This window comes from Aedes albopictus, chromosome 3, assembly GCF_035046485.1.
Source record: "Aedes albopictus strain Foshan chromosome 3, AalbF5, whole genome shotgun sequence".
Taxonomy (NCBI): Eukaryota; Metazoa; Arthropoda; class Insecta; order Diptera; family Culicidae; genus Aedes; species Aedes albopictus.
In genome coordinates this window covers 427354344-427378980 of record NC_085138.1, presented here as the reverse complement: position 1 = coordinate 427378980, position 24637 = coordinate 427354344, and the positions used below count along the sequence as shown (strand labels likewise).

At 39.5% G+C, this 24637-nt stretch overlaps 1 protein-coding gene across 1 annotated transcript in view; it reads left to right on the top strand.

The window, feature by feature from the left end:
- LOC109415401 (peroxidasin homolog) overlaps positions 1-24530 on the top strand; it is a 567856-nt gene extending 543326 nt beyond the window's left edge. The window contains exon 11 of the mRNA XM_062856469.1: positions 940-24530. Coding sequence (XP_062712453.1) covers positions 940-1167 — 228 coding nt within the window. The 3' untranslated portion in view covers positions 1168-24530. The remainder of the gene's footprint in view (positions 1-939) is intronic.
- The last annotated feature ends 107 nt before the right edge of the window (positions 24531-24637 follow it).

Genomic DNA, 24637 nt, shown 5'->3' with positions numbered 1-24637 from the left:
ATTAATTATTCTCCACTAATTCCGGTGCAAACCAATTGCTCTTCATTATCATTTACGTTTCGTTCCACATCGCGGGAGGCGCGTAAAGGCGGATGGTTCACGCCATTGCCTCCCCCACCCCCCTCATTCATACACTTTATGGGTTTTCACTGAAAGCCCGGAATGGATGAATATATTGCGGCGTGTCTTTGGGAATCCTCCAACCTTCACACGTAAAAGCACTTCCGATTGGATTCATAAATGGTGCTGAAGCGGATCGGAGGTGTGAATATTTGCACAACGTATGTATTGTGGAAGCAATTTGACAGAATCGATTGTGATAAATCACTATCTCTATCATCGTTTCTTGAATATTCAGTTGTGTTGAACGTTCTTTAAAAGAAATTGAGTATCTTTCACTACTGGCTAAATAGTCCAAGCATACACGGAACTATACAATAATAGCTGTGTCATTTGAGCACTGATAACATTAGTAATATGTTGTGGTCAATAGGGCCATGCTAAACGTACACTACGCTAGCGGGATGCACCTCGCGTAATATCTTAGGAAGGTTAAGCAAGCATATGTTTTGAATTTGAACAAACTCAACGGATGGTTTCATGGAAGAGCATCCTACTAAATGAAGTCCACTGAATTGAGCTCCAGGAATAATTATCCCTCGGAAAACAACATAAAATTTAATGCAAAATAATTGCTCCCCAATCTAATATACTACAACAAATCCCTTACAATCCACCCTTTCGCAATACATAACTAGCTCGTTAACAACTCGTGCCAATAAATAAATGAACCCATCCGCTGATCAGATCACCGCCAAAATAATCCTTTTACTGATTCCTCTCATCCTCTAACCTATACAGCCACACACACGAAAACGACCAGTTCTAACGATTTCCGTTTCCGCATCGTTTCTTGTCTCGTTCTCTCCCCAAACCCAGATCAGCGACATCCATCAGTTCTACACGCGCAACTACGACCTGCGGATGGACGAGATGGAATTCGTGATGAGTTCGATCTCCAACAGCGGCGCCGTCCGGGTGCTGCCAGCTGCGTGGGGCGGACCAACGGCGGTCATAATTAATTTACTCGCAATTATCGTTGCCGCTGGAGTTGGAGTCGGAGCCGGTGCCGCTGGCCGCGGCAGAGCGCTGCTGATGGCTCATTAATTATTAAGCCGATGATCCGCCAGAACGCGCGCGCCCAACCTAAGCCGGAAATCGCCACGCCAGCCAGCCGTGATCATCTTGTTCCTGTTGTTGGTGGTGGGTAAGACCGCGCACAGAGCCGCGGGCAATTTGCGCTGGCGGATGAGGGATACCGCCGCCGCCGGCGGGCTTTTGTCTGATAGTGGTAAGTCGGCGGTCGGCGACGACGGGCATTTGTAAATTGGATAGTGATATAGGATTTTTGTACTATTGGTTCTCTCTAAGCGCAAAACCGAAACGAGAGCCGTGTAGCTTTACGATGAAATATGATAACTAGTGAAAACAAGTGATAACTGAACTGAGAATCTCGTAAGTAGTTTCTAGAGACAGAATGTGTACGCTACTAGCCGTAAGTATCAGTACGTAGTGGTAAAGTAGCGAATGAAAAGAAACAAATGTCAAATCAAAGTGAATTAGTTTTGGAAAAGTGGCGGAAATATGTCGATATTGAGATGACTCTTGTGATGCTGGATGGTAATTAAATCACTGAAATGCCTGTTACTATATCTATTTTCGATAAAATTTAATGAAAAACTTGTCAAATGCTGAGTTTTTCTATATAAAAAGAAATTTCAATCATTCATGATACAAATTATGGAGCAGGAGCACGACTCATTAAAATCTATCAACTAATAGTTTGGAAATTTTCCTTAGGGATTTTATTAGTTTCTAACAGGGATTAATTTGGATATTTCACACGTAATTTCTTTAAAATGTCTATAAATATTATTAATGAAAATCTAGCGTTGATAGCTTCTAAAATTCTTTGAAAAATTTCTCCAGAAAATTCTCGAAGGGGGAGGTTTTGGTGTCCCCCCCCCCTTTACACCAGTTTCATGTAAGAAATATATACTAGGTGCCCCTCCAATTTTTAAAGAAAATGCCAAAAACCCCTCCCTTAATGCCTTTCTGTGTACGACCCTGAATTATGCAGCTTATATCTTTAGAAATTCGTCCGAAACTTCTTCAGGTATTTTTTAGAAATTCCTCTAGCGATTCGTTTAAAAAATCTTCCATTGACTTTTTTAGTAATTCGGCCAAGAATTACCTCGGAACCTTTTCTAAGGAATCCTTCGAGAATTCATAAATTGACCAAAAAATTCTTAAAAGTTTTCTAGAGATTACTCCAGAAATCAATTTATGAACTTTTTTATAAAACTTTCCAACATTTTTTAAACTTCGTTAGAATATCTTCCATGAATTGCTCCACGATGACCTCTAGATTTTTCTTCAGATTTTTCGTTTGAGGATCCTTCAGAAATGTCTCCAAAAGTTCCTCTAGAAAAGCTGCAAAGGGTTTCCTAAAAAAATCCTTCAATTTTTTTTTTCAGGAATTCGTACGAAAACTCAGAAATTATTACAAAGATTCCTTCAGATTTTTTTCAATGGATTCTTTTCAAAATTTCCCAAAGTCTCCATCAAAAAATCTAATGGGATTTCTCCATCAATTTATCCAAGAATTTCAAGTTCAAGGGAACTTTCAACAGATTTCTTCCAAAACTTATCCAAACTTATCAAAATTTTCTTCAAGAATTTGACATTATAGCCTTTTAGAAGCTTCTTGGGCGTTTTATTTTTCAGAAACTTTCTTATTGATTCTTTTAGATATATCTTCTTGACTTCCTTCAGATTCACCCTCATGAATTCATCCATTAATTCTTTTATGTTAATTTATAAAGGTTTTTTCAGAACCTTCACCACTAATTACTTTATAAATTCTTCTAGGTATTCATTTAAATAATTCATCAGAAATTTCTTCAGGGATTTTTTCACTATTTTCTACAAAATCCTTTAAAAATTCTTTCAAATACTCTTTCATAAGTACTTTCAGTGGTTTCTTCAAAAAATTTCCAAAGATTTCTTTAAAAAAATCGTTTAGTTATTTCTTCAGAATGTATTGTTCAAAATTTGCTCTAGGGAATCCATTGAAATCCCCACATGAATGCATGCAGGAATTCCTCCAGAGAAACCTGCAGGAGTTTATACACAGATTCCTTAAGGATTTATTCCAGATATTCCTCCAATACTTCCAGAAAAACTAACAAGAACTTAATTAAAAGATTTCTCTAGGGATTGTCCAATGATTTTCCCTACATTTTTTTTTCAAGGATTTTCAGCAAGGGATTTCCGAGTAAATTTCTCCAGACATTTCTCCAGGAAATTCTTTAAAAAATCCCCCAAGATTACTTAAGGAATTCTTTAGAATTTTTTTTAGATATTCTTCCAAAGATTCATTTAAAAGTATTTGCTACGATTTCTACAAGGATTCTAATGAAGATTTCAACAGAAATTCCGAGCTCCTGTTAGGATTTCTACTAAAATTTCTTCAAGGAGATATTATTTACAGAGACTTCCTCCAGAATTTTAGGGATTCATTCGAAAGTTCTTCCATGTATTTTTTTTCAGAAATTCATTCAAAGTTTTCTGTACAAGTACTTCGCAAATTCTTTGAGCAAATTCGTTGAGAAATTCTTCCAGCGATAACTGTAGGAATTCCTACAATGATTTTTTTAGAACTTGCTACTGTACTTCCATCAAAATTATCTCCTGAGATGTCTTTAGAGATCCCTGCAGTTTTTTTTTAGAAATTTTCCAGGGATTTTTTAGAAGTTTTTCCAGAGATTTCACAAAAATCTCTAAAAAAAATGTTTAAGGAATCCGTGAAGGAATTCAAAAACTCCTAGAGATATTTTTTTAAACTTTTAGAAGAAATTCCAGAAAAAAATTCTGGAAAAAATCATGAAGTAATTTTTGAAGTTATCTCTGGACCAACTGCTGCATGAATGCCTAGAATAATATCTTGGAGTATACCAGATGAAACACTTCACGATACCATCTCAATGCTCGGGAAATCGCCACTTCTGGAGAAACTCTGCAAATAATTCCAAGGAGAAAATACTTGAAAAGTTTATAGAGCGATTCTGAAAAAAAAAAGTCTGAATAAACCCAAAATAATGCTTGGAGGAATACCTGGAGAAACCATTGCAGAAACTACTGGAGGAAATTCCAGAAGAATTTGTAGAGAATTTTCTTGAGTAATTTCCAAACAAAAGCCTGAAAAAATATATGAATAAATATTTTCCGGAAAGATCACTGTAGAAAATCAACCTATAATTTCTGAAAAAAAAAAATCAAGAAAAAGATCTGAATTTCTACAGTTAACTTCTAGAGAAATTTCTGAACAAAAACCCTAAATTTTAGAGAAAAGTTTCTCCTAGAATTTCATATTTTCGTTCAAGAGCAAGTCATGGCAAAACTCCTAAAAAAATTTCTAGAAAAACTTCTCACGTACTTAAAAAAAAAATCGGCAAATCATAAAAAAGTCTTGTTAAAAATTCTTACAATACTTTTGGGGGAATTCCATAAGAAATGAATGTAGAAATACAAGAAATACTAGCATGGATGCGACAAGGATGACAAGGATGCGACCTGAAGGAATAGCAGTGGGCATTTCCTAAAATAATTCTAAAAAATCCTGCAAAAATCTTCTTTTTCTAAGCCTTTCAGAAAAAATTTTGATAAATCCTGAAATAATCCTTAAAAAAATTTCTGGTGTCGTCCCTGGAGGTAACTCTGCAGATTTTTTTTTTTCATTTTAAAGAGCACTCTTGAACTTGATAGACTCATAAAAGGAATTCCACCAAGAATGTTCCTTCCACGAAAATTGCAGACAAATTTCGTGAAACAGTAATACATGGAGGCAAGCATCACCAACGTCCACTGCCGATATGAAATGAGACCTGGTGACGAGAAAGAAGCGTTCTACGCGCAGTTAGGGCAAACATACGATGATTGCTCGCCGTGTGACGTGAAAGTTGTTGATGGCGACATGAACGCACAGGTAGGAAGGGAGGAAATGAACATACCAGTAATCGGGCGAAACAGCCTGCATGCTGTATCGAATGACAACGGCTAGCGATGTGTGAACTTTGCAGCCTCCCGTGGTATGGTAGTCCGAAACACCTTCTTACCCCGCAAAGATATCCACAAAGCCACCTGGAGATCACCTGACCATCAAATAGAAAGCCAAATCGACCACGTTCTAATCAACGGTAAAATCTTCTCGGATATAACCAATGTACGCACATACATCCGATTCGCCATAGGTAGTACGACGGTGAATGCGAACCGTTGAAAGAACGAGAAGAATGCAGCATGGGCGAGAATGCTGCAACACCGTACGAGAGCTAATGAGGCACGTGACAGATAGGGGCGGAACAGGCAGAACTCAGTCTTCCGGATGAAGAAGCTCCAGCAGGAAGAACAAGATCGCGAAGCGATGGAAGAGCTGTACCGCACTAAGGACACACGAAAGTTCTACGAGAAGCTGAACCGCTCGCGCAGAGGCTTTGTGCCACAAGCCGACATGTGCCTTGATAATCACGGGAATATTGTCACGAGCGAACATGAGGTGGTCGAGAGTGGCGGCAGCATTACGATGAGCACCTCAATGGCGACGTTGCAAGCACCGGGGGTGGCGTGGTAACAGATCTAGGAGTACGTGCGCAGGACGAAAGATTTCCAGTACCTAACCTCCAAGAGATTGAGGGGGAAGTTAGCCGGTTGAAAAACAACAAAGTCGCTGTAATAGATCAACTACCAAGCGAGTTAATAAAATATGGTAAAGAAGCACTGGTGATAGCACTACACTGGGTCATTATCAAGATTTGGGAGGAGGAAGTATTACCGGAGGGGTGGCTGGAAGGTATCGTGTGTCCCATCTACAAAAATTTGGATTGCGGAAATTATCGCGTGATGACGCTACTGAGCACTGCCTACAAGATACTCTCTCAAATTTTATGCCGCCGTCTATCGCCGATTGCAAGAGAGTTCGTGGGGCAATATCAGGCTGGATTTATGGGTGAACGCGCTACAACGGACCAGATGTTCGCCATCCGCCAGGTGTTGCAGAAATGCCGCGAATACAACGTGCCCACACATCACTTGTTCATCGATTTCAAATCGGCGTATGATACAATCGATCGTGAACAGCTATGGCAGATTATGCACGAATACGGATTCCCGGATAAACTGATACGATTGATCAAGGCGACGATGGATCGAGTGATGTGCGTAGTTCGAGTATCAGGGACACTCTCGAGTCCCTTCGAATCTCGCAGAGGGTTACGGCAAGGTGATGGTCTTTTGTGTTTGCTGTTCAACATTGCTTTAGAGGGTGTAATTAAAACAGCGGAACGATTTTCACGAAGTTGGTATCCGTAAGAAGTTTCCTTTCCGTTGATGAGTAATTGAACAGAGCATGTTCGTGACAATAGCCATAGATCCATGACCATTGCAGAATTTCAGGGAATACCTTTGATACAAACTCAATAATCTGTGGTCATTTCACCCCGTAATAGTAAGCACAACAGCGTGGAAAGTAATAGTTATTGGTCTCGGTGACCTAGAAATGCTTGGGTACATCAGAAGTGTCAAAAAGTGACGGATTGAGTAAAAGTTGGCAGGTCCCGTATGTTAGTACCTGGTAACTGGCAGAAGAGAGAGTCGTACAAGGAAGTGAAAGCAGTATTAGAAGAGCGGCCTGTATGGATGCCTCCTAGGATCACTTCAGACATATTTTCCGGCTTTCCATTAAAGATTTCTTCCGAGATTCCTTAAATAATACCTCCCAGGAATCTTCATCAGTTTCTTCCGGGATTATTTCACAGATTTTTCCCGAGACTGCGTCAGGGATTCCTTCAGGGCTCTTCCTGGGCTATTTCCGGGATTCCATCAGGCATTTTTCGCGGGATTCATTCAATGATTCCTCCCGGGTTTTTATTACGTATTTCTTCTGGGCCTCTAGAGAATCCTCGAATGATTCTAAATAGAATCCCCAAAGAATTCTGTAGAGAACCCTTGAAGGATTCGGTGATGTATCTCTCGTAAAACTAGAGATATTCACTCTTCTCATTAGCTAGGGTGAAGAGGAAAGTGATCTAAAGAGATCAGAACCATAGGTTCACAATCTCGGACCGAACAAATCTTAAAAGGATTCTTTAGAGAATCCTCAAAAAATTCTGTCGAAAATCCTCATAGGATTCTTAAAGGATTCTGTAGAGAATCCTCAAAAAATTCTGTAGAGAATCCTTAAGGCAGGCTATTTATTGCACCCATAAACATCATAAATGCTCCATAGAAAACCAAAAAGCGCTCCATAAAGAATGTGTTTCATGAAAATGTGCAAACTTATCCATAAATAATTGAAAACGTTCCATATTTTACAGAAAATGTACCGGTAAAACATATTTTTTTATTAAAAGTGCAATTTTGTACCAATAAATAATACTAAAATGTTCCAAAATAAAATGCAAATGCTTCATAAAAAATGAAATTGTACCCATAGTAAATAGAATATTTATCCATAGAAAAACTAAATTTCACCATGAAAATTTAAAATTGCACCATAGAAAATGGATGAACGCTCCATAAGTAATAGCAAACTACGCCATATAAAACATGGTTTGCTCCATGAAAAAATAGAAATACTCCATAGATAGCATATTGGCCTAATTAAATTCAGCAGTGCTGAATTGCTTTTCATTGCACTACATTAGTGGTGCAGATGTTTAAATTAATGAGCATTTTCAATTTTTTATGGAGCAAACCATGTTTTATATGGGGCAGTTTAATAGTACTTATCTATTTTATATGGTGCGTTTTAATTTTTTTGTGGTGCAATATTCAATTTGCTATGGGTACAATTTTATTTTTCATGGAGCATTTGCATTTTATTATGGAACATTTGTAGTTTATTATGAACCATTTTTGTATTATTTATTGGTACAAAATTGCACTTGTAATGAGAAAATGGTACATTTTTCATAAAGTACGGAACTTTTTCAATTATTTATGGGTAACATTGCACATTTTCATGGAACATATGTTTATTCTTTAGGGAGCGATTTTTGATTTTCTATGGAGCATTTGCAATCTGTTGGGGGCAATATGACCCAGACAGGCACGCTGAACGTGTACTACGCCATTGTGGTGCGAATATCTTGAAATTCTAGGAGGGTTAAAGGATTCCATAGTGAATTATCAAATAATTCTGTAAAGAATCCTCAAAGGATTCTGTTGAGAATCCTCAAAGAGACGTAGAGATTCCTGAGAAAATCTCATAGGCATCTCAAGCGGGGTATCCATCTGAAGCTTCTCCAGTAATTCTGTGTCGATGATTTCAGGAATTGCATCAGGTATACCTCCAGATATTTTTTCTGGGTTTCTTCGAGAGGTTATTCCGAGATTTTCCAAAACTTCCTTTCAAAAGCTTCTTCTGGGATGTTTTTAAGAATTTTTCCTGTGATTCTGAGATTCCTCATGAAGTTACTGTTCAGATTCTTCAATAAATTTTATCAACATGTTCTGTCAGAAATTCATTCTTCTTAAATTCCTTTAATAGTGCTTCCTGATATTTCACAAGTTACTACTTTTGGACTCTTATAATGATCTACAGAAAAATACACAAAGTCCAGAAATAACAAAAGAAAATCCAGAAGCAAGCTCAAAACGATCTCCTTGAGAAACGTATTTTTGCCAAAGAGAATATTTTTTTTGAAGGAATCGCACACAAAATGTGTGAAGAATTGTAGAAGTATTCCCCACTAACATTTTGATGGCCTTTTAGTCTTGAAGAGGTTTTAAACCCGTTATACAACCTTATACTTTTTTAATCAGCTTTTAAAATAACGAGTAAATTGTTGATATTGCATAAAAATCGAGAGAAAATTGATAATGCAGCAGCAGCAGCCATTTGAGTGATTTAGTTTCCACCCAGTACTTTTTAAGCCTAAAGAGTTAAACGACTAATACCCCTGCCAGCGACACCGTATCAGAATTATGACCCACAAAAGCGGAAAATGACGCCACGCGACAATTATCCAATAATCGTAACTATAAATATTTGTACATACACACACATCCGGGCCAAATACGGAAAACTAGTTTTCCCCATTTGTCCCATTAGTTGTAGGTATCTAGTTCTAGTAGGTACTAGAGTATGGAGCAAAAAAAACTCCTAAAAACATGCGTCCATTGAATCAGCAAAAATGTTAAACAAGAGCAGTGAAAAAAAAACTAGATGATTCAGCTATTTATACCTACCAAGTAAAAACAGTAAATACCGACTAACGCACTACACACTACAACAACTGAGAGAGATGTGGTTGATGTTTTTTAGCAGCAGAGCCGTGAAAAAAAAAAATGTGATTTAGATTATGTCCCCGTTTGTCACCACCCATGTTCATCGTGTCCGTCTGTGTGCATGTTGTTGTTTGCATCTAGAGAGTATGTCTGTTCGTCTGTAATTTTATTCCCGTCGTCCGTCGTACGTAGGTACTACAATAATACATATGTGACTGTATAGAGCCGTATTATTGATTGTTGTGAGGCAGCGAGGATTTCCACTAATGCACATCGGTCCAGCAAGAGCAGCAGCAGCAGCAACCGACAATTAATGCAAAATGGGGATGGATTAATCGTGTTGCTGGTGGGGATTCCGGATGTAAATCACGTGGCCTCGAGGCACAACAGGCAATAAGCATTTTTCTCTGCTGCTGGTCCCAGGGATTAGCTGATGGAATAATTGTGTTTTTACGAGCGATTAATTGGATGTGGGATGGTTTAGAGTGGGATTTGTGTTGTTTGGAAAATGTTTCAAGGTCGTTAATTTGAATTCATGGAGCGCTGCTGGTAGTGCAATTAAATCCGAGCAGATGAATCAATACAGCAATTCTCTTGTTTACCATTTGGAATGCTTGAGTCGTTTCACACCCACTGAAATTTCAGCCGGGTGTACTGCTCTGACAGCGTTCCAAATGTTTAGGTGATATTATCCATGCCATCCACAAAGCACACAAATCGACCGGATTTAATAAAAACTGTACACCGGCTGTTGAGGGCCTGCTCGACGAAGTACATCATCCAGAGCGATGTTGAAGAGTCCGCATGAGAGACCGCGGGTCTGCTGATCCCGTTTCTGTTTGTATCGTTCCACGTTCTGCCAGGTTACATGCTGCAGTATTACCGCCCATGTTGCGTTCTCCTTCAAAATAGCTCTGCACTCCTCGTCGTTCCGTTTTTTTTTCAACGACTCCGTTATACGTAGGGTATTGTACCATTTCGGCAGGTGTACCTAATTTGAGCACTTTCCGCTATAACTAAGTCAATTTCCAACGGATTGTTTTGAATTTTTGTATAGAGCTAGCACGTGCAGTATCTTACTCTATACAAAAACTCAATTCAATCGGTTTGAAATTGACTTAGTTATAGCGGCAAGTGCCCAAAATAGTACAATAGCCTACCAACGGTGCTGTTGGCTGCGTTGTTTATGGCTGCTTGTGTTTTCTTCTACTAAGGTGATCTCTCGGTGTAACGATGAGTGAGGCTCTGTCTTGAAAGAGTCACTCTTTTGAAAAGCGGTGAAATCGATGACTCGTAGACTGCTTTCTTTCGTCAGATGGTGGGTGCTGAACTTTCCAAGTCGGTCTGGATTCCATCTCCTTACCGACCTGAGCGTTTAGGTCTCCTGTGAGAATTTTGACGTCACGGTTTGGGGAGCGGTCGTACTTGCTTTCGAGCTGCGCGTAGAATGTGTCCTTGTCATCGTCAGCACTTCCTGAGTGTTGGCTGTGCACGTTGTTTATGCTGAAGTTGAAGAATCGTCCCTTGATCCTCAACCTGCACTTTCTGTCGACGATCAAAAACCTACCGTGTGTTACCGCAGCCCCGGTAGACGGTATGGTTACCTCTAAACGTTCTTACCATGGATCCTGTCCAACATATGTACCTCCTGCAGTGCCACGATGCCAAATCCGCGGTTCTTCAGTACATCGGCGAGAACGCAGGTGCTCCAATGAAATTGAGTGATCTGCAGTTCTACGTACTGGGCTTCCAATTGCAAGTACATTTTCATCGCTGGTATAGATGCCATTAGTCTCGGATCGTATTATTCTGTTCCTAACTTTCTGGACAGCCATAGTATCTCGTTTTCAATTAATCTTCGATTAGCCGATTTATTTCAAGCGGATTTCTACTAGAAATTTTCCTAGGGATCTAACACAAGTGTTTTTGAAAATTTTCTTAAAACTTTTTAAAGATTTTTTTTTTAATGTACACCATTAGTTTTGAAAGATCTTTTTTTTGTTTAATTCTCAAACGTTGGCCACTTCTCCAACCTATTCTCATTCAGAAACAAGGCTTTTGTTGAGAATTTTAAAGCTGTTTGTTATAAATTCCATGATATGATTTTTTTTTTCCTCGGAGATCCTCCAGGAATCTTTCTATAAATACCTTCGAAAATTTCTGCAATGGGAGTTCGCCAGGCAATTCTAGAGTTCTGGAGTTCGAGAGTTTCCTCGAGAAGTTCCTTCAGGAACTATGCTGCCGTGAATCGCAAGTCAGTCCCATCTGCATTTTGGGCAAAAATGAGTTAATGGCCGTTTTCGGTCTTTCTTCGGATGATCTTTCAGCTGGATGAATAAAAATATATAGTTTGTTCAGTAAAATTGAAAAACAACACCAAGTCAGATTGTCCCATAATGAAAAGTAAAAGTCAGTCCCATTACGAACTAGTGTACCCTCCGGTACAAAACCTAACATTGTTTTAGCCAGTTTAATATTTTTCACTGATACGTTTTCATGTTTGAAGCAATGTGTGAAAGTTTCATGATGACCGCGTAAGTTTTTATTTCATGACGATTTTTTGAAGTTTCACATAGAAATCGAATTTGAAAAGTACAGAGTCCATTTTCTCAATGCCTACTTTTTACAGATGGGACTGACTTGCGATTCACGGCAGTATGCTAGTGTTAAATGTGTCTGGTGGTCTTGGTGAGGGTTCAAATAGAATTTCATGTGGGCTTTTCAATGATTTGAATCTAGGAATCATTCTGAAGTTCTTCGACTAATCGCTCTGGATTTTTTTTTTGAGTTCCTCCAGAAATACTTTCAGAAGCTCCCACAAGACGATTTTTCCAAGGACTGCCTTTAAGTAGTTCTTCAAGTGGAAGCATTTTCATAAGTTTCTTCAGAAAGTACCATCGTTCTTGCAGGAGTTTTCCTAACTGGTCCTCTAAAAGCTGTCAAGAACTTTCTCCAAGGGTTTGTTTGAGAGTCCTCGAATGGCTCATTCTGGAGTTTCTCCAAGAACTTGTTCACAAAGAGATGTTGCAATTCCTTTTAAGTAAGTGAAAATATTTCCTACAATTTTTTTTTGTGGAATTTCTTAAACTTTCCAGAAATTTTAACAGGACTCCATCAGGTATCAATTCAGACTACTTTCAAGAATTTCCTTAAGAAGTTTAATAAGAAATCCTCAATGTATTCCTAAACTTCTTTAAAGAATTTTTTCTGTTCCTCTTCGAATTTCTTATAGTTATTTATATAACGAGTTGCAAAAAGTAGATTTTTTTCAGCACGAGTCGTACATACGAAGAGTGCTTAAAAAATCGAGTTTTGCAACGAGTTCCATACAAAATTTTATGCAATCATTTGAGTTGCATAATATTCATAATGCAACTCAAATGAGTTGCATTATGAACATTATACAACTATTTTTCATTATGCAACTAATTTCAGTTGCATAATGAACCAATTCGGAAAAATGGCCATAATGATACTGAAATGAGTTATATAAATTTGAAATTATGATACTGAATTGCATAAAATAGTTTTGTGCCAATTCTATCCAGCATATATTTTAAAATTCATTCGTGAGTTAAACTAGAAGCTGCTTTAGAAGTTCTTTTTCAAAATCGTCCATAACCTTTTGTTGGAATTGCTTGAGAGTTTCCATCGGCATTTTTTCCAAAAATCTCCGTTAATTTTTTTTTATTCAGTAGTTTCTACAGGTATGTATTTAGGAGTTCTTACAGCAATTGTGGCAGTAGTTCGTAAACAAGCTCCTCAAAAAGCTCGTCTATAAATTCTTTCAAGAATGGTTATCGGAATTCCTTCTGAAGTGTTTTTTCAATTCATTCAAGATTACTTTCTGAAATTCTACCAAGAAGTAATTTATGTTTATAAACTCCTGATATAATTTAAACAAAATAAACCACTCCTGAAGAATTTTCATGAATCTCCTGAGGAAACTCATAGACGAATACATTAACTCTTTGAGGAATTCCCGAAGAAACTCTGAAGCAAGAAAAATGTCTGAACTCCTCGAGTAATCTTCAACAATTCCTAGAATAATTCCTGGAGAATTTCCCTTATCAATTCTGGAAAGAACTTCTAGTGAGTTTCTTGTTGTAACTGCTGAAGGAATTCCTGAGGAAACTTCAAAATAAACTCTTTTTTTTATATCTGTATGAACGAGATTTTTAGCCCTAGGCTAGTTCATTTCGGGACCCATGCTTTACTTCCCTTCCGAAGGATGAGATCTTCCGAGTTTGTCGGGAGTGGGATTCGATCCCAATAAACTCTTTGAAAAAAATCCTTTGTAAATTTGGAAGGAACTGTTCCTACCTGATCAGAAAACAGAGCGTTAATGATTAATCATAAATTTAATCATGATTAATGCTTAATGATTAAGATTAATCAAAATTAATCATAATCATAAAAAAAATCTCATTTAATCATTAATCATTAATCTTAATCACACTGTTTTGGCAATCTAATCATTAATCAGTAATCATAATCATAAGAAAAAATATTAATCAATCATTAATCATTCATCATCGAAAATGATTTATCATATAAAATATATGATCCAATTTTTTCTGTTCTGAATAATATAATTTATGATTCTTTTTTTCAAAAATCTCCCGGACAGAGTTACCTTTTACTTTTGAAACTTCAAAGGCATGTTAAAATACAAATAAATTTTAATCATTTCCAGTTTTTTGTGATTGATTAATCATGATTAATCATGATTTTTAATCAATGAGCCATTTTTAATCATTAATCATAATCAATAATCACAGATAAAACCAATTTTAATCATTAATCATAATCTTTAATCATCCTAAAAATCTAATTAATCATCAATCATAATCAATAATCACCAAAATTGGAATTTTAATCATCAATGATTAATCATGATTAAATTTTTTGTTAATCATGAACGCTCTGGCAGAAAATACTGGAGCGCTCATTGAAAGGAATTTCTGGAAAAATATCCACAAGTACTCCTGGAGACATTCCTGCATAATTACTTGATTAATCTTTGAAGGTGTTCCTGTTGAAATTTGTAAAAAAAACGCTTCTTTAGGAGTTCCTGCGAGAAATCTAGGATCTACTTATGGAACAATTTCTAGAGGAAATTCTAAAACAATTGCTTTTGAAACTCCTACAGAAATTACTGAAGGAGCTCCTAGAGGAATGCCTGAAAGAATTGCTCGCGAATTTCCTGGAGAAATCGCTAAAAATATTCTTAAGAAAATCCCTAAAAGAAAAAAAATCTTAAACAACTCTCTGAGCAACTTCTGATGGAATTCTTGGTGTAATTTATTACTGTTACAAAACTCGTAGTGTGACTTCTGGTGGAATACTTGTAGAATTCCTGGAGGTACTTTTTAGTATATTCATGGAGGAATTTAATAAATTTCCTCATAATAACAGTCTCTAACATATTTGTAGCTGTTTGAAAAAAGTGCCTTTTCGTATTTTTTTTCTTTAATTGCGATGTTAAGACGTTGAGTTTTTTCCTAAAAGTTCTTCTTGTGTCAATTGCGTGTCAACGGAATGCAGAAGAAAATATTAAAAGAAGATCAAATTTTGCAATTAAAAATGAATAGCAGAATGACAAAATTTGTTATTGGCTTGTTGGGAATAAGAGCTAGAAGAACACAAATAATAACGGACTTTGTACCGGAAAATAACTCAATAATAACAAATTTTATCATTAGTCAATATTTTATATTAAAAAAGTTTGTCCTTTATTTGTTATTTTTAAATGTTGAATAACTGAATCAGTTATTATCGAGTTATTGAGAACAAAGTAAGTACAAAATAAGTTATTGATTAAAAAAAGACCATCACAATTGTAAATATTAGGGGTACTCACCAAACAGATTAAAATGCTGTGTAAGCCATGATTTTCTGTTTATTTGAAATGTTTCATGATTTTGTGGATGAAATAATCAAAGATTGCCTTGGTGATCGCGACGTTTAATCAGTTTAATCGGTTTACGCTGTTTAGTGAATCCCCCTATTGTTCTTATGCTTGGAAAAATTGTTTTCTAAGTACAGAAATGCTTTGTCCTTGGTTTGATCTTATAATAACAAAATTAATTCATATTTACTTATTTTCTGGAACAAAGTCAGTTATTATTTTAGTACTTTAAATTTATTTTACCAACAAGCCAATAAAAAAGTTGTTCTTCATCAACATTCCAATTTCAAAATGTAATTGAATCTTCTCGTGTTATTGTCTCTGACAAAACGAAAAATAAACTCATCAATAACAAAACAAAGTTATGATTGCAAAATATGCCATTGGGATGTTATTTTACTTGGAATGTCCATAAGAATTTATTTTCTATGATTGCATATTTTGGTATTTCATAAATATTCAGTTATTTATTGTTATTCAATAATAACTTACCCGAGCAGAGGAGAATATCAAATTCATAACAACAGAATCACATAGCCTGTTTTTATATCATAATTTGTTATTATAAACTTATCAAAGTATTACTTTTTTATAACATGTTTTATTGGGCAATCTTATTTTGTTATAATTAAGTTATTGAAAGTCATCCACTAAATAACATTTCAATAACATACTTTGATGTAGACCAAGTTTTGTTATTATTCTACTATTGAAAATGTACAAATATGCCCGAGCAGAAGAGAATATCAAAATCATAACAACTGAATCACAAAACCTGTTTTTATATCTTGGTTTGTTATTATTAACTTATTGAGGCATCATTTTTCCATTTTTGTTGGGCAATCTGATTTCGTTATGATCCTGCTATTGGTATATTTTCTTTAAAGAACATTTTAATAAGATGTTTTGTTGTAGAACAAGTTCTGTTATTTTTATATTATTGAGAGTGTACCATTATTGATCATCAATAGCACAACAATAAAGTTTTGCAATCACAACTACACCATGCGAGATTTACAGCAAAAGAAATGAAAAAGTTAACATTTGCTGATTTCCATACAAAAAGCCATGCTTGGAGTCTATAAGCCATATCTTAGGTGTCTATGAATCGGTTAAGCTGTACTTTTGACACTAAACTAAGAATTACTTGTAATTTTATTTCTATTTAGTTCGATCCATTTCAGTGGGAAAACATATAGAAACGGTTCTATTTTGGAAATAAAAAAGTGAACAACCATGATCCACCATAACCCAGAAACAAAATTAATTTTAAGGCCGTTTGGACCAGGAAGCCTGGAAAGGTGCCATTATTTTTGAATGACTGGCTTATGTGTAATAGTGGGTTATGGCCTTAGTCATGGCTGTTTATTACTTTTTATTTTCCAACAGAAATTCATTTTTTTTCCTCTTAAATGGCTCGAACTTAGGGGTTACATACCTACCTTGCGAGAATAAAAAAAATCTTTGTTATGATTCTGATATTATAACTCACTTTGCATCCATATTGTTATCAATAACTTTTTAATATCAAAATTAGTTATTGAAACATTGTATAAATTCATTGTTATTAAGTTGTTATGAAACTAACAAAACCTGTTATTTAACTGTTCTTTTAGGAACATTTTTTTGTTATTATTTTTGTTATTTTGCCGCTTATAACAGACAAGTTTATAACACGGTATGTTATGTCAATAACATGAAAATAACTCTTTGCGTTACTCAGTTATTTTTCCAAAATAACACATTTTATTATATTGCTGGTATAACCTTCTGCTCGGGTGTAATGAACTATAACATAACAATAACAAGTTTTAAAATTCACTGCAAGATTCATTGTTATTAAGTTGTTATTGAATCTAACAAAACTTGTTTTTAAATTGATCTTCCAGGAACATTTTTTTGTTATGATTTTTGTTATTTTGCCGCTTATGACACACATGTTTATAACATAATAAGATATGTTAATAATATACAAAATTCTGATTTCATTATACAGTTATTTATTACGCTAAAATAACACATTTGATTATGATGTTGATACTCTCTTCTGGGGCAGAAATAACGTTTTCTTTTTGCAATTTCTGACTTAAAGTTTTACGCGAGAAATCCGTGTTTGGAAACATAAGATTGTGAATACTAATTTAAAGCTTCACGAAAATTGTAAGCATTTCTCACCAGCAATGATTGCCAACTGAGGATTAGTTTGCTTCGTACTCGGTAAATTATTAACGGAAAACAAAAAGCATCGTAAGAACTTTTTACTTTCCAACCCATTTTCATCCACGCGAAGTACCCGCCCAAGAAGGATCAAAGTTCTATCGGTTTCTTAAAATCCGATAACAACCCCGCAGCTAATGGATGTTTCGAAGGCTTAGATCCACAATGTATGTAGGTGGGTGGGTACTTTTTTTCCCCTTGGGGTCATGAATACAATACCAGCGGAACCAAAAGCCATAAGACAAAACTCTTTCGCAAAGCTCTTTCGAACCGCTCTCCCAAGGAGCTTCGGAACAACTTTTACACCTTTCCCGGTGAAATTCGGGATCCATTTGGCCCGGACCTAGTATCCTCAATCCGGAAAGCCGCCCGCGTCCCCAAAGTGCCGAGAGTTGGAAAGTTTTGTCCCTTTGCAAGCAATCTTACCCGGTAACGATCTCCTTAACCTTTCCACCTGACGTTCGTCGTGTCGTCGTCGTCGTCGAAGACGACGAGGTCGTAACTGGTAAACTATTATGGATTTCCCCTAGCGGGGTGGTCGTGGTAGGAAGGAAAACCAGATAGCGTAGGAAAAGCGGAAGGCCACAACATGTGGCTATCCTCGCTGGTTGTTGGTGCTTTTGCAGAAAAGAAGTTGAAACTTTCACTTGCAAGTTGGTCGAAGTGGGGGAAATCGGTTCGAGAGGGAGTGGTGGGGTGAAACGGATCACTGAGAAAGAGCTTACGGCTCAGCTAAGTATTTTATGGGCACTCAACTGATAGCTCTTTCCGCCAATTGACCTTCCCACATACGTACATCCCGTGGTAGGCACAGAGATACTCTCTACCTAAGGAAGTTGGAGGAACATGCATTTTGAAAAGATTCGAGACCGCCCGGGAATCGAACTAACATCTCTCAGTATGAATATCTGCGCGTTTTCCGCCTCGACTGTATGAACCATTACCCTAGTTATCTATAATAGTGTATGCAACTCTTGTTTGACCAAATTAACAGTTACCTAAACTCATCTAGGATATGTGCGTTACTTGAGTCATGCCATCATAAAAAATCTCAGGTCTGTTAAATGTTCAGTGAAATTGTCAGGTAAATTGGGACAGAGCTTCTGATTTCAGCCCTTTGCTAAATAATGTACCAATACATACATACCTTACTTTGTCCAACCCCGTAAATCGAAGACGCATTTAACCATGTTCTCCCTTACATGACTCCGTTCCTTGGTTGCTGCTCGCTGTTCCTCCTGTTGTGTGTGTACTTGCGGAAATCTGTTCAACTCGCAAGTAGAGCCTCCCTTCCACCCAGCAGGGGAAGATAACCGATAAACTGGGAGGGGTCGCCCGCCATTGCCGGCCGTTATGGCCGCCGGATTGAAGCAGAGAGCTACTGTTGCCGCTGCTCCTGCTGCTGCGTGGTAAGTAGTTTTACAACAACAATCCGTGAAGCGATCGTTTGATAAATATTTGATTAAAATAAAGTGCCTTATGGATCATTTACCCCCTCGTTTTCGTTTGTGGACTCCTGTCGTGTGCTCGCGCTCCCCGATAGCCCATTTCCGTCTTGGTCAGGTGGAAGCAGTCAGTAGAAAACAGTACTTGGAAGCAATGTGTACATAAATGTTGGGGGATTACGGTGAAAAAGATGCGGCTCACATCTAGGAGGTAAGACGAGCAAAAGTTAAAAGCGGCAAATCTGTGCGGTGTTAGGATAGTGAGTACTAGAAAAGCGTACACTTAGGGGAGTTCTTTTTAGGATGTCAAATCGATCGACTTGATTCAGAAAAGTATGTTAAAATGTATAAGTAGTGAAGTACGGATAATATTCTAGGATAAATAAGTAAATTTAATGTAATGAACTTTCACACGAAGCTCGACACATGACTTTCGGAAGTACGAGACTCTTTTATACGCACAACTTTGGATTTAGAAATCTGAGGTATCCATCAGCAAGAGTTTTTATTGTTTTCTTCATATTTCCCTAATTTAGATTCCTTTTCATAACTCGATATTTTTTTAGTTATATTTTTTTATTGTTTTAACGACCCTTTAACTATAAAAGTCATTCAGGTCGGTTTTAGTTATATTAAAAAATGCTTTTCATATTATTTCCATGATTATTGCTTCGATGTAGAATGTATAACCTACTACTGGAAGGTAGAAGTAGCCAGTTTTAGATTTCGATCGTTACGAAATGTAACTTTCATTAAAATGGCTTTCAGTTTTGGTCAAGTTTTATTAATGGCACAAATTTCCCAAATGGAGAAGAACGTGCTTCGGGAGCCGACCTACTGATACCTGAAGTTTTATGTTTGCCACGTTCACGCTGCAGCATTACCGTCCGCTTTAGGTTCTTTTCATGCAAAACCTCTCAACGAACCGATCATTCCGTGGACATCGTATTACGTACCAGACAGAGCTCTCGGCTGCATTGTAATCCTCAAGAGAGTCATCTTCGAACTTGCCTCTTGTCTACAACGCTGCCTCGAGATTCGGCGTGCATGAAACGGCAAAATCAGGCTGCTTCAGTCTTTCTAGGTAATACCGTACATTGTGAATGACGCAATATTTTGTAGTCGATCCGTAGATCAATAATGACCCTTACCCAAGTCGCACCATCGAGGTTGGTTGCGTAGCCTTCCAGCAGCAAGCATTACGACAGGTTAACCTGACAGTATTTTAGGAGGACACCGTTAAGGTTCTGGCAAATTGCCGGCTTCCCGGATTGCCTCAACCTTCCCTTTGTACTCGTAAGGCGAGGCAGGGTCGACACCACGCCTGATTTCCTCTGCACCGAAAGTTGACCTTCTGTAGTTGAGGGCCTATCAGCATAGAACACAGAGGGACTTGCCGACAAGGTCCCTCCACCTGCCCAGGACCTTGCCGGGGATTCTTTTCCATCCACGGGCACGGATCCAACCCAGCAGACCGACGCCACGACCGTGACAATACCTTGCGTAGCCGACACCGAATTGAACCACCTCTTGTTTAGTGTCTGAACTAGCCACTCCTCGAGTCTACGCGCCACCTCATCTGTAGCTCCCAGCCGATTTGGGCGATAGTCGATGAAACGGTATTCCAGCCAAGCTCGTTTTTACACATCCTCTGGGCAAGATTGTCCGGAATCGTGTCCCCACCACATGCGGCAAGCATGTGGTCACGAATTGTCCGAATATTTCGTCGTACATGACCTTCCATAACACCGGACCCAGGATAGAACCTTGCGGGACACCTAAGGGTATGTGAAAGCACATCCCACCCACCTCCGTGTCGTAAACTAGTACTTGATTCTGGAAGTAACTTGTACAAGTATCCGGGTATCCGCAGATGCAGAAGCGCATCGGCAATAGCCGCGCAACTGTCCCTATTGAACGCGTTCCTTACATCCAGAGTCACTACTGCACAGTATCGAATTCCCTTCCTCTTACGCTGGAGCGCTATCTCGGCGGTTATTGTAACCGACAGGATAGCGTCTACGGTAGACCTTCCCTTTCGGAAGCCGTACTGGCTATTCGAGAGACCATTTACACATTCGGTGTGCCTCAACATTCTATTGAGGATAATCTATCTGAGCACCTTCCCCGCCCTGTCGATCAAGCATATTGGTCTATATGCCGATGGGTTTCCGGGTCGTTTCCTCGCCTTTGGCATTAGAACCAGGCTCTGCCGCTTCCAAACTTCTGGGAAAACTCCTTCGTCCACTCATTTCTGCATAGCAGACCTGAACATTCCGGGAGCCTCTGTAATAGCTACTTTTAAGGCCAGGTTCGGAACTCCGTCCGACCCGGGGGCCTTACCTACGCTAAGGGCCTTGGCTATCCCGACAAGTTCCACATCGGTGACCCTCTGCTCATCGCCAGCCCCAGTCCCCGGCTGTCTTAGGAAAGGAGGCCGAGGGCTGTTTAGGATCATGACGCGGAAGATGCCCCTCGATGATCCCCTTCAACATCTCTGAATATTGCTCTGTAGGAGCCATTACACCTCTCGTCTTGACCATCACGATCCTGGAGGCATCACCCCACGGCATCGCCGCCTAGCCCGTAGGCAGGCGCGACGCAGGTCCGCAATCGCTTGAGTCCACCAGTAAGCCCGTGGTTTACCATTACCATGCCTAGGCAAGCCTAGCTACCAGCTTGTCACCGCTTTAACCAAGTAGGTTTCGCTAACGGCGGAGCACCTCCCTAAATACCCCTTCTTCGAAGTATGATGTCTTCCACCTTCGAGGGCTTGGCCTTTGCCTGGCCGCCTCTTCCTCTACCCGCTGCCTGTTGGTGTTGTAGTCGATACTGTAGCGAACCGCCAGGTGATCGCTGTGCATGAAGCCATCGTCTACTCTCCAGTTCGAACTACTTGTCAGGCCAGGACTGCAAAAAGTAACGGCAATAATCGACGCCGCACCACCGTTCCGACTAAAGGGACTCTTGTTACCAACAATAGCCAGGTCGACATCTAGCATGGCCAGTCTCTCTAGCAGGATCTGACCCTGCTGGTTCGTGAAATGGCTTCCCCAGTCTACGGTTCAGGCATTGATGTCACCCGCTATTACTACCGGCCTTCGCCCTGTCCGAACGGTCGCCATAAAGTTCAGCATCTGCGTAAACTGCTCGATCGACCAACGCGGAGGCGCAGAACAGCAGCGTGCTCCTGTCAAGGCCTTTGCAGTCCCATGACGTATGTCCTGGTTCCAGACATCTGAAGCAAAGTTCCCGTGGCTCGTGTATGGTCAGTGGGCCCATGGCCTTGGGCATCCTTACTTTAACGGACTTGTTAGCGACCGCCCTAGGTAGCTGTATCATGGCCACCTCTGTCCCTGCCGGGCCTTTCCGTAGCTGAATGGCTCTGCAGTGGCCACTTTCTCCTCGCACTGTTGCCGCAGTACCATGACGAGCTCTTCCACGACAGTGATCTTGCCTAAGTTTAGAAGAGTCGCCTCCGATCCGAAGGACCTCTTCCGCTAGACACTTGTAGGCAGCGTATTTGCACATTTGGTCACGCTTAAGCTAGAGTATCAATTCATCGGTTAACTACGTCAAATGTTGCATACATCGGCTGTCCGTGAGTTTGGCATCGCTTCTTTTGGCCTTCAAGACCTCTGAGTACTTAGACATGTCCGTTTCGATGACAAGGGCCTCGCAGTTTTCTCGTTTGACACCTGTCCTCCTACTTCTTCTTGGCTTAGCGTCCCTTAGTTACTGTTCCTCTTTCTTCCTTTGCCTGTCCACTGGGTCCATGGTGCGACCTCTCCATAACCTACCGTAGTATGTGGCTGCCTAAATATTGTCGCAACCCCCTGCTCATTTCAACCCGGGACAGGTCGATCGTCCCAGCTTTCCGGGACGCCTGTCCGGGGTCCGACTCACAGGTAGTACTGACCTTCACCTCCGGGGTTAACAGCCTCCTTGCTTTGCGAGCGTCGCCTGCCAGATTCTCCCTGGACGACTGCCTCGCATACTTCTACGATTGATTTCTTATGCGAGCATATCTGGCGAACTCTTCGTGCTACCCGCGAATGCGAAGACCTCAGCCTGGGTAGTTTACGGTACATACAGCTTCGCGGGCTCTACTGCTGCTGCAGTTGTCATGTGCTTACCATGCTCTTGCTTGACCACCATCGTTGACTTACGAAGTCTCAACAAGGCCTGCTTGAGGTCTTTGTTGATGTTCACAAAGTCAATGATGTAGTCAAACCACCGACGAACCGACGTGACAGCTAGAACAAATAAATTCAAATTTGTTGTCCGCGATGCCATGATGAAATAGCCGAACACTATCGCCACCTCTATAACGTCTCGCGATGATTTGATAGCTCGACACCGAACCCCCGTGTGTTCATATAGGAAACGGTTCGCGTCTGCGCTGATTTGACAGAAGCGATCGCTCGCTTCGGTGGTCGACCGTTAAATTTGGGGGGGGACACTTTTGAATCAACACTGTCACGTCGGTTCGTCGGTGGTCAAACTGCTGCGCAGCCACCTCCATGGCAGAAAGTACGTCCTTGATCTTATTGATGACCCTCATCAACCACGCTCCATCCATCACCTCTCCCGACAGGCTGACCAAGGACGAAATGAAGGTCGCTACGATGGCATTCCACACACAGCTACCTCCTCCTGTTTCTGCTCTGCTTAAAGGAGACCTTGCCAATCCTCTTCTTGCGAAGCGGTTATCCTCACCACTACCGCTACAAAATGGTTTCTGATTATCATTTGAGCTTCTTATGGATTCCCAGGAGTAGCACAGGAAAAAGGTCCATCACATCACAGCTTTGCATTAACGCGGTACGGGGAAAATTACTGTGAAGGATGTCTAGTTGCTCCACAGGCTCCGTTTGCGATCGTCGTCGATCGAGTATCTTTCTCTCCCTCTCGAGCATCATTCCTCAGCACGGGTCGTTTAACACCTTGAATTGGAGTTACCTTGTTTGGCGGACTGTTCCCGCTGGAAGTCTATGCATTCTCTGCTCTCCGATTTGCTTCGACTTCACGTGACGATTTGCTCGGGTAGCACATGAGATTCGAAGTCGTTGGTTAACCCGGGAGCGGTCGCGTCGTGTACTGAGTACACGCACCATAAAAAAAGCACGCTTTTGGTACACAGCTTGAGCGTGGCATCGTTGAGGGTGCCCGAAGACGCGACTGATCGAGGGTTAACGTTTTTAAGATGCCGTACTGAGCATCGACGATGAGTAAAGGTGCAGAGTTATACAAGATTTGTTGCAGAAGCAGCTGTTTTTCATCAGTTGGAGGACATCACTTTAAGCATTAGTTACCTTCGTATGGAACTTGTTACTTTACCTCAATATTGTTGGCTACTTATTCAGGCGTTACTTCAATGTTTCATTTGTTAATTCACTTTATTTTAGTATGATTCAAGGACCGTTGCTTTTACGACTTATTCAAACGACTCCATGGTTGACGGAACACCGGCAAAAGCACCTCTCATAAACAAATGAGCTGACCCGAAACAAAAAAAATGACGAACGTTATATTTACGTGCAAATATTTCTGTACATACACGAGACATTCAGTAACGAATGAAAATATGCCACTTTTGTATCCCCTCTGAAAAGCATAATAAACCCAAATTAATGAAAGTCCCCAACGGCACAAAAAAACGAAAAAAAGATCAATAGAATCAATGTGCAGTGAACAAATTGGTCAAAAAGTGCAA